Raw genomic sequence first — 11,828 nt, 5'->3', positions numbered from 1 at the left:
AAATCATCTCTTTTTGTGGCTTTGTCAGTAGAAGCATAGTTGGAACAAAGACTGAAGGACAGAACTAAGGAAAAGGGCAGCATTAGTTTGAGAGAATTCAATTTGTCATGACAGCTCCCACACCTAAAATTTCTCCCCATTGCCTTTTATTTTTTCAACAAATATTTAGTGGGCACCTACTAAATCTCAGAGGCTATCCATTACTCTGTGGATACAGCAGTAAGAAAAACAAACACCTGTCTTTATGATGTTTGCCTTATAGGAAGGTGATGGGAAGTGAAAATAGAGAAATTTTTGTGTGATAATTGTGCTTGGAGAAAATGGGGCAGGTCAAGAAGTTTGGCAGCATCTCTTTTGTAAAGTCCAAACTTCATGGTATGGTTTAAAACAGGGCAGGTCAAGAAGTTTGGCAGCATCTTCCTTATAAGGCCCAAACTTCTTGGTGTGGTTTACAGCAGCCTTCACCATGTGGCCATCATCTATTGACTACCACTTTGATCATCACAATCAGCGTTCTGTTCTAATAAGGTTTCTTCCATTTCATATCTCCAGATGCACTAATTGCTATTCAGCCTTCAAGGTAATGGACATCTCATATCTCTCATGGTGTCTTTGAAATCCTTCTCTGACACCTTCAGGCTCTTGTTTGTATACAAGAGCATGCTAAACTATAGCACTTCTCACACGTTTTGTTGTAAGTTTCCACTTTCAATGTCTGTCTTTTTCAAATATCCAACAAACTCACAGACAGCAAGAAGTATGCTGCTTCACCTTGAACCTGCTTAATATTTAGCCTAACAGAGAAGAAACATTCAACAAATGCTATATAAAGGATGTGAATAGATGCTTAGATGAAACAAGCCATTTTAGGTACACAGATTGTCAATTTTGACATCAAGAATTAAAATTAGAATAATTTATATGTGAACTTTGAAGGCATAGTAAACTATGTACAAAAGTTAACAGAATTATTTGTAAAATTTATTTTTTATAAAACACAACTTGAACAAATTATCAAGATGAAATAGCTAAAAAACATAGTTCTGTGCTGACACAGACTAGTATACTTAGGATATTACTTTAAAAAATATGATGTTGTACTATTTTTGATATTTTTATTGCAAATTACCAACTACTTATAAAGACATTCATTTGCAGTAAATTGACATTGTCCAAACTTTCACATTTTGCAGAAGAACATAGTATCTCTAAGTATCATAGGCCTTATAATCAGTCTCTGATAGAACCAAGAATATAACAGGCATCTCTCAGTATGTATTCATCACACTATGTGGAATATTTGCCATACATTCATGGCAATTTAAAAAAATGAGTATCATCTTACAAAGTAAATTCTATGCTCTCTTAATTATCAAGAGTCTACTTCGCCTTTCAAAAGTAAAATGTAGCATCAATGGATTTAGTAATAACACTGCCTTATGATTTTGAATATTAAAGGTGCTGATCACAATTCTTTGTTTATCAATCAATACTAACTTCAAGTTAAACTTGATCATGAAAATGCAATCTTTGCTCAAAAAATTAAAATACTATCTTGACCATGAGTTTTGATTCACATTTATTTCAATGTAAAACTTCAACTATATAGGTATCATCATTTGCCTAAAAAGTCATTGAAGTTATAAACTATTGTAAAAAAATCAAAACATAAAACATGCAGACAGGAAACCTAATAATCACTGAATTTATATTTTAATAGTTTGTTTCATTTTTAATGTTTTGAATGTATAACTGACGGAATATATTTTTCCAGTCAAAACTCTTATGGCCCCTTTGGATGGTGTTGGAGAGGGCTTCCTCTGAAAGCCTGATTTTGAGGGACACATGATCTTTCCCAGGAACATGTGCAGACACTTTGGCAGTTGGTGTGGAAGATGAGACACTGCTAAAAGTGGTAAAAGATATCTCGTTCTGGCTAGAAGAGTGCTCACTGCGGTCTGAGTTTAGAGGAGCTTTTATACAAATATTTTTAGCAAAACATACATTAATAGTATGAATGTTTTTTATATCTCTTTTCTTACAGCGGATGTTGGCATAACAACGGCAATAAAATTTTTCAGAAAATTGTAGCAGGTCTTCAAGTGTGGGTTTCCCATGTATGGTGTATTTTCCATGTTTCCCTCTTTGAATAGCAAAATTCATTGGGTTCAGGTGAAGATAGTCGGTTGAATTCCAGTGTTTCCTTGTACACACTCCTTTCCCACGGCAAAACACTTGGCTACAGATTTTGGCTGCTAGAGTTACGTTGATTATATAAGGATTCAGTACAGTATTCAAGTAATTGCTTAGGTTCATGCAAGATTGCTGTAAAATCATAAGAGGATCAGATTATTAAGATCCAGGTGAGTTCATATGTAAATTAATTCACTATGTTAAGCAATTTATTTCATGGAATTCTCCAGGCAAGAATACTGGAGTGGGTTGCCATTTCGTCCTCCAGGGTATCTTCCCAACCCAGAAATTGAACCCAGGTCTCCTGCATTACAGGCAAATGCTCTATCATCTGAGCCACTAGAAAAGGCCAAACAATTTCTAAAGAAGCATACACATAAAAACCAGACTCAGTAAGAGTAGAAATGTTTTTATCTTTCTTTACTTTAATAAGCAAGACAATTCCAACTGTTCTTTGTAACATTTGTAAGTTTCACATGCTATTTCATGTCACTAAAGAATTAACCAGTTGAAGTTTGATATACCCAGCCTTGGGCTTCCTCAGTAATTCCTCCACTAACAGGGGTGGAAATGTGGGTGGAAGGATTAGAGCACGGGGTTTGGAGTCCTTCTGCCCAGTTTGGAGTCACAGATCCATGAATAGCTAGCTGTGTGAGCTTGGGAATCCCTTAAGCTTTCTTAGTTTCTTTTCTGGGTGACCTTGTAGAAAGTAATTAAGCTGGCTATGACTCAGCTTCATCATTGCAAAATACAGATAATTATAGCACTTACCTCATAGAGTTATTGTGAAGATGAAAGGATGCAATGTATGTAAAAGGGCTAAGCACAGAGACCAGGATATCACTTATTACCTTTCAAAGTATAAACAATATAAAGTACAAATAGATGTAATAAATATCACATTTGTCAGACATGTTTGGGCATTGTGAAGAGTGGTTTCTAAACTGCTAGCTCAAAACAACTAAACAGGTTCAACTGAGTTTTTTGTTGTTAGTAGCTAAGTTGTGTCCCATTGTTTGTGACTCCATAAACTGTAGCCCACCAGGCTCCTCTGACCATGGGATTTTCCAAACAAGAAAAATGGAATGGGTTGCCATTCCCTTCTCCAAGGGATCTTCCCAACCCAGGTATCAAACCTATGTCTCCCATGTCTCCTGCATTACAGGCAGATTCTTTACCACTTAGCCAACAAGGAAGCTCTCAACTGAGTATGTATTAAGTGTTATGTATAATTCAATTATGGTTGAACCATGACAGCTCTTTTGCAGATATACTTATTTGGCAGAGTATGAGTCATTAAAATAATTCATCTTGAAACTGATATTTTCTAAAACTGGAAACCTATCCTTTTCAAAACATGGAAGGTAGTTGCTTTCTTTAATGATCAAGTCCCATTGAGTGAATTGACCATGCTCATCCTTCATTAGATCAAAGGAAGTGGTAGGTTGTGGTAGGTTGTTTGTGGTGGGTTGGCAGGCAAGTTGAGGAACCTTGGCAGCTTCCACTTGAATCTATTTCTTGTTACCTTCTTGAGATGACACCATCAATGGTAGGCAGAATAAGAGACTTCCAAGGATATTCATTCTCCAGTCCCATGGAACCTATGGCTGTGTTACTTTACATGGTGAAAGGGGCTCTCCAGATATGATTAAGGTTGTGGATCTTGAGATGGGGAGAGTCTACAGCCAAACCACCCTGAACGTGACTGATCTCGTCTGATCTTAGAAGCTGAGCAGGGTCGTGCCTGGTTAGTACTTGGATGGGAGGAGATGGGAGAATATCCTGAACCATCTGATGGGCTCAATCTAACCACGAGTCCTTAAAAATGTAGAAACTTTTTCTATTTGGATTTTTAAAATGAGCTGGGAAAAGAAGGACAAATACAAAGGTAAGGGACACTTAACCTGGCACTTCTGGCTTTGAATGTAGATGAGAGAACCAAAAACTAAGGAATACAGTGACCTTTTGAAGCTGGAAATCGCCGTAACAATAGCCAGTCAGAAAATAGAGATCTTGATGCTACAAACATGAGGAAATGAATTCTGCCAGCAACTCAAATGAGCAAATGAGGGTCTTTCCATAGAAAGGAATGGAATCCTGCTGATATCTTGATTTTAGTGCATTAAGGTCCATGTTGGACTTCTGAAGTACTGAACTGTAAGATAATAATTTTCTGCTGTTTGTTGCTATTTTTATGGCAGCAATAGAAAACCTCTTCTTAATTCTCCAGTAGCTTTACATAGCGTTTAGAATACAATTCACTTATATACTGCCTGCTGGGGTGAAACCTCTCCTTCCTTTTGTACAACCCCCTTCACCACTTGGCCTTGTTGTTTCACAAGCACGGCAGGTACTAGTTGTTTCTCAAGTGTGGCAGGTCCATTTCAAACTGCACTTACTGTCCCCTCTGTCTAGAAGTCTCTTTCCTCTCATTTTTAACATAGCTGACTACATCTTGTCATTCAGATTGCAGTTCTAACTAGATAAGATCCTTCTCAGACACCTTTCTTGTCCAATTTCTCACAACTATTTAAATTTTCTGCATAGAACTTATCAAATAAAATATTTTTGTTGTTTTGTATTGTTTCTATTCCTCCAAGTTTCACAAATGCAGGGACTTTATCAGTATTATTCCACATAGTATCACCAGTGTCAAGAATATATAAGAATGTATTCCAAGATCAGATGATATTGGAGTTGGGTACAGAGACAGAACTAAGTGAGAAGAGCAGAAAAAGAGTGAGAATGTTGGAGAACCATTAGCCTACACAAGATGTAGTCTCTGGAAAGATCTAAACCTGGCTCTCGAAGAGAAAAAAAATCTGCTTTATAGTGTTTCTCAAGACCCATGGTGTAAATACTCCTACCATGGCTCATTTGAAGTTACCAGCCTGACATCACTGAGTGCAGAGTTAGGAATCAGGTACCCCACCATTACACTGTATGGAAGTATGGTGTGAAGTACACATCACTATATAATACCATTTCCACTTATACAGGTACAATAGATATAAATAACCCTAAAAGTACATGAGTTTGAGTGAACTCCAGGAGTTGGTGATGGACAGGGAGGCCTGGTGTGCTGTGATTCATGGGGTCGTGGAGAGTCGGACATGACTGAGCAACTGAACTGAACTGAACTGAACTGAAAAGTATAAGTAATAAGAAAATAAATAATTGATGCATTTTTAGTATTTATCACTTTTGTTTTTAACATAATTTTATTCTAAGCGTTCATAATTTAATTTTTTTTTTTACATTTCACATTACAATTTTTTTTTTTGCTTTTTTTTTATTGGAGGCAAATTACTTTACGTTAATATATTGGTTGGTTTTGCCATACATTGACACAAATTTGACGCATGATACAGGATGCTTGGGGCTGGTGCACGGGGATGAGCTGGAGGGAGGATATGGGGAAGAGGGAGGTGGGAGGCGGGTTCAAGAGGGGGATCACATGTACACCCGGGGCAGATTCGTGTCAATGTATAATTTAATTTTTAATAATGACTGTGTTTAACAAACAGTTCACAAAATTTCTGAATATTTACCAGGTCTCATGAATTGGGACCAGGAGAAGCTGGCCCGGTCACAGCATTGGATCTACTAAGATGGAATGGAAGGAATGGTTTGCCTACATTCGATAGCCATTGTTTTAAGTCAATTCCAGTCATTGCAAGTAAACCTGCATCTACCAGTTTCTCAAGTTGTCAGTGGATCAGAAGAAACACAAGCAATCCATGATTCTATTGATTTCCAATGACATAGGAAAAAACAAATTAATGCCAGAATTAACATTCAAAATGATAAATTAGGAAAAGTAGCAGAGATGTACAGCATAAAGTCCATGGGAAACAATTTCAAGGCAGTGTTATTTCAATCCAGTAAAAAATCATCATATTAAAACTGAAGGACTATCCCTGTGTAAATAATACTAGAGGTGATTTGAGAGTCATAGTAGAAGAGTGTGAATCTAAGATTAAAGTGCAACTAAAAACAAAACAAATGTGTCAATTAAATAATTTGCCATGTCATCCTACTAATCGGAGAATGCCTGATTTATTCCTCATCAGCATCCTTAATTTTAAAAAGAAGGAGTTCTTAATCTTTAAAAAAAGGAAGTAGTATAGGGAATTTATAAATTGTTCCATCATAGAATCATCAGGATCCTTGCGGAAGAAGTTTATAGATTTGAGAAAACAACTAATAAAGTTAGGAATATTCTTAGGAAAATTATAATTCTTAAATAATTTTCTGACATGTAAAAGATTTTGCAAAAGCGACATATACCTTCTCTGAACTTAGTTTCTATTACTTCCCTTAACTTGTGATCAAACCAGAGACAATAGAATCTACCAAATGGGTTGGAGGCTCAGATAACCTTGAAAGAATTTCACAAAACCAGATATCTTTATAAATGAAGGGAAAATATGGCTAGTCTATCTGAAGGACAAGATATCAAAAGATCTCTTATGGTCTTTAGAGTATAAAGTTTGTTCTCTGTACATCCTAGGGTAAAACCTCTGGACCAAGAGCTTCATTAGACACCATGGCACCTACATCACTAGTATTCCCACATTGATTAGAGAAGGAAAAGTTTAGCTCCAACTCAGCAGTGTCCATATGACAGCTCTACTCATGCTTTGAGTCAAGAATATTGAAGAGGTGAAAGATTAAAACCTGACATGGAAAACTGTTTTAAAAAGATGAAAATAAAGGAAGAGAGAAAAGGATTAGGTTGTGATAGTTAAAAGCTTCTTGAAGAAAACGCGTTAGGAGAAAAGTAATACAATTCATACTATATAGAACAAAATAAATATTTTTTCTAATAAAACATTTTTTACTGAAGATTTCACTTAAAATATACTCTATTAAATATGATCTGTGGGAAATAAAGAAGGGTTCCTTTTCCTCTCCCTTAGGGAAGCTTTGAACAACTCAGTAAAATTTTCAGAAACTAACTCCTAGCTGCCCCCCACTAGTTGCTGGCCCATGAAATAAACTGTCATTTAATGACTAAATAAGTAAATCAGTGCTCAATAAACAGTAATTGGATGAATGAAAGAATGAGGGAATGCATATGGGCTAGTTGAGCTCTTCTGAGAAACAACACAACATGATTTAGTAGAAAAAACACCAAAGACCGCATAGGGAAACCAAGACTGTAGTCCTGTTTTTGCTACTTCTTAGTCATGTAGCCTGGAGAAAGCAATGGCACCCCACTTCAGGACTCTTGCCTGGAAAATACCATGGACGGTGGAGCCTGGTAAGCTGCAGTCCATGGGGTCGCTAAGAGTCAGACACAACTGAGCGACTTCTCTTTCAGTTTTCACTTTCATGCATTGGAGAAGGAAATGGCAACCCACTCCAGTGTTCTTGACTGGAGAATCTCAGGGACGGGGCACCTTGTGGGCTGCCGTCTATGAGGTCGCACAGAGTTGGACACGACTGAAGCAACTTAGCAGCAGCAACAGCAGTCATGTAGCCTAGGCAATTTCAATTAATCTCATCAAACTTCTGCTTCCTCACTGGAAAACAGCCTTACAATACAACCACACATATGATAGTTTGATTTAGCCACTATTAATTGAGCACCTACTACTTTGTGCCAAAGATTATGTTTACTTTATTATTCAATCCCACAGAAACCCTGAAAAACATTAAAAGCAAAAATATTTTCATCTATTTCCTACCATTTCAACTTACCCTAGTTAGGCTTAAGTTGAAGCTTCCCCACATTACAATTCCAGAAGCACCTAGAGCAATGCTCTCACCAATTGTATTCACAAGGTCATCCTGGCAAAGGTGAAGAGTTAACAGGGAGGAATAAAATGAACTGTTATACATTAGACAGTAACACCAAATCCAAGAATGCTGACCCTACAAAAATTATGTAAATATTTCTCCACTATTCATTTCTATCTTTTAAGCCACCACTGCCCTACTTGTAACAAAAATTCAGATTTTCTGCTATTATTTTAATTACTTCTATTGACAAGACAGCAGGTCTGTAAAAGAAAAAATAAATAAAAAGAACTGAATTAATACATGATCTATATTATGAAGTCCTCCATGGTTGCTGAGGCATTCTATGATTACATTAATGTGAAATATAGTCTTATTTATTTCACATCCATATAATGAGGCAGAACTACCTGAGTGCATATTCCTAAAGGTTGAAAAGTGAAAGCAAAAGTGTTAATGGCTTAGTTGTGTCTGACTCTTTGAGGCCTCATGGACAGAGGAGCCTGACAGGCTACAGGCCATGGGATTCTCCAGTCAAGAATACTTAAGCAGATTGCCATTCCCTTCTCCAGGGGACCTTCCTGACCCAGGGATCAAACCTAGGTCTCCCGCATTGCAGGCAGATTCTTTACTGCCTGCGCCACCAGGGAAGCTTAAAGGTTATTAAACCTAATTTTCACTCCTTTCAAAAATCATGTTCAATTCCACTGCTACTGCTGCTGCTGCTAAGTCGCTTCAGTCGTGTCCGACTCTGTGCGATCCCATAGACGGCAGCCCACCAGTAAATGCCACTAAATGCGGACAATATTCCATAGCCTTCTCTCCTTGATTTTCTTACCTGAGAAAGGAATTTCGAAGACATATCTCTAAAAACTGGACGGGTGTATACAAAAACCGGAAGTGGACTTTTAACACTGGCAATTTTAGACAACCGAATGGCTTCCTGAACACGATTACGAACAAAGAGGCCAGCTTGTGGAGATTTTAGCTTGGTATTCAAATAAACAGAGGGGTAAAGGGCAGTGCTTTCCTTCCACAACCAGTCGAGTGCATCATTTCTTCTTTTCTCTTCATCAAAGCAACTTCCATTGTAATTAGGTTGGTTATAATGATGATTGTAACAATTAGGAAAAAGATAATAACCCCATAAGCGTTTTGGCCGGAGTAACTTTCCCAGTTTTAAAGTCTCTTGCATGAACCTCTTTGCTGCCTTTTCAAAATCCGCTTCTGCTCTCTTGGTAGCCTCTTTCAAAGTAAGTTGTACAGTTTGCTGCAGAACCAACTCAATAGACTTATTCTTGTAAACATGTTTAGGTTTCCAGTTTCTTACCCAGGTAGGCCTCCAGTTTTCCCAGTCAATGACTGCCAAGCCCACATTGTCGACTGGTATGTAATAGGCAATGTCTTTTTCAGCTTTGTCCAAATGTTCTTTTAAGGAAGCCACCTGAGGGAGTCCGCCATTCTTACTGACACCTGTTCTTTCATTTATGTGAGGATAGTAGCCAAGCCTATCAGCATAAAATAATGTAATAAGTTGTCCTGTAACATCTTTTTGGGGGTTTCCTACTAAGGAGAAGAGGCTTAGATCTGGAGGCATGTCAAATATTTTAGCACAACGGTCAGTTGGGGCATTCCAGGCCCACAGGAAAGGAATATTTGGAATAAGAGGGCGTGCTGTAAAGTCCAAAGCCAAACAACATGGAACCAGAAGGAAGGTGAACACTGCCTGGGGTGCTCCATTGAACCCAACAAAGTTCCTAAAAGAGATATACTGGTGCCTTAGCATTCCTTCCACAAAGAGTAATGATTTGAAAAGCACTTTTTTTCTCCTACACACTTTGTTTTATCTAATATTTGATGTAAGATATAAACACAGAAGAGAAAGTGTGTAATGAAGCCACTTTGATGGATAAAAATGTATAATGTGATATGTATTAAATATTATTCTTCTTGCTTCTTGTTTTAGCAACGTTTTGCAAGTTGCTTCATCTATAACTGAAAAAAGAAAAAAAGAAATGTAGAATATATTGTTATACTCATTTCTGCATAAGAGACTGTAAGCTTTACCAAGTTCTCAACTTCAAGTGCAGGGAGTTTAATTCAATGTTTGAAAATGGAGGACTCCTGTGCTTGAATCCATAAAATTATTTCTCTTATACATGATATAAAACCTATAATAGCTAACAATTTTCTCATCTTTCCAATAATTATTGAATCTACAGAGAAGTGAATGAAGCTATTTTTCCTTGTGCTTTCCTAGTTGTGAAGAATGCTGTATCAAGCAATGCCTTAGCAAGAGACTGTTAAGTAAAAATAAATTCCACATTGAACCTCTTAAGTTTATTATTTCCTGAAAGACCACTTTATAGTGGTCTGCCAAAAAAAGTGAAAACAACCTCAGAGAATTTTCAGGTTATATACATACATATATATATATATATATATATATATATATATATATATTTGCTTTTTAAGGGGGGAAGAGGAGGCAAAAATCACTTCTGCCAGAGGTAATAACTCTAAAGTTTACTTGAAACTATTAAATCAAACAAAACCTCCCACTGAGGGGTAAGCTGAAGTGCTATTTAGAATGATGCTCCATCATATGTCAAAGAAAGTGAAAGTGAAGTCCCTCAGTTGTGTTAAACTCTTTGAAACCCTATGGACTGCAGCCTACCATGCTCTTCCATCCATGGGATTTTCCAGGCAAGAGTATTGGAGTGAGTTGCCATTTCCTTCTCCAGGCGATCTTCCCGACAAAGGGATCAAACCCAGGTCTCCCCCGTTGCAGGCAGACGCTTTACCATCTGAGCCACCAGGAAAGCTCACTCTACTATATGTGAAAGTAATGTCCAATCATGTTTACAGTTGATAAAATATCTTATGAGATTATATCTTCCACTGAAAGGACTAGTTCTGGTCTTGCTTAATAAAAGCAACATATGAACTTTATTCTTTTATCCGTTCCGTTCTGTCGCTCAGTCGTGTCCGACTCTATGCGACCCCGTGGACTGTAGCCTACCAGGCTTCTCCGTCCATGGGATTCTCCAGGCAAGAATACTGGAGTGGGTTACCGTTTCCTTCTCCATAGCCTTTGATAATTGAGATTGTAGTGTCTTCTTATTGTCACGGTATGAAATGTTAGGGTATATTTTGTGGTAAAATAAAATAGTCAAGGATAAGAAATTAAGCTATGTGTTATTTAACACTTTGTATCTGCAAAAATTACCTATAAGAAGGCATATTTAAATATGCTACATTTCTAGGAGGAAACTAGAATGTCTATTTTAATTAGTTTAGTAGCATACTGCTGTATAAAGCTACAATGAGAATTGTACCATTTTTTCCCACAAACATGTGACCTTACCATAGCAAATTATCCACTTATCCCCATTGCTATAAAAGGAATTACTCTAAAGAGGACATAATAAACAGAATAAAATAAAATCCTGGGAATTGTTATAGTCTCATTCTTTGAAGATAATGGATTTTTCCCCCTTAATGTTTAGAACATGTAAATGACCTAAAGATTTTCACAGTTTCAGCCCTTCTAAACTTCCTTATTTAGGACCTAGATAATCTTCACCTAAAATAATGGTGGAGGAAAAACTAATTCCCTTCAAATACCGATTACCAACATAAATGCCTGAATGGTAGCTAGCAAAACAAATACATGGAATAAAGAAAGGATTGGATGTCCCTATATCTCAGTGAAGGAGTAAGTTAAGCTTATTGAAATAACTAACATTCAAACCTAATTTCCACATGGTAATTTTATATAAGGAAAACATGGGACAGAATGAGCCTTTTAGGAAGAATTCTACCCACGGAAATCTTCAAAAAAGAATGGACATTTGTGTCTTCCTTATGAAGAAATAATGAAAGAGAGC

The 11,828-nt window shown here is 37.0% G+C and overlaps 1 protein-coding gene across 1 annotated transcript; it reads right to left on the bottom strand.

Moving 5' to 3' along the window:
• Positions 1-1,713: 1,713 nt before the first annotated feature.
• On the bottom strand, positions 1,714-9,724 carry LOC129552610 (hyaluronidase PH-20-like). The gene is made up of 3 exons (XM_055421200.2): positions 8,777-9,724; positions 7,900-7,989; positions 1,714-2,325 (listed from the first exon to the last, which is right to left on the bottom strand). Exons 1-3 carry the CDS (start codon positions 9,722-9,724, stop codon positions 1,714-1,716), a joined length of 1,650 nt encoding a protein of 549 aa, XP_055277175.2.
• Positions 9,725-11,828: the final 2,104 nt, after the last annotated feature.

The sequence above is a fragment of the Moschus berezovskii genome, chromosome 3 (genome assembly GCF_049115385.1).
Source record: "Moschus berezovskii isolate FMDL1 chromosome 3, NW_MosBer_1.0, whole genome shotgun sequence".
In the NCBI taxonomy this organism is placed as follows: Eukaryota; Metazoa; Chordata; class Mammalia; order Artiodactyla; family Moschidae; genus Moschus; species Moschus berezovskii.
Note: the sequence above shows the minus strand (reverse complement) of the source record. Positions and strands in the feature narration are given on the sequence as shown.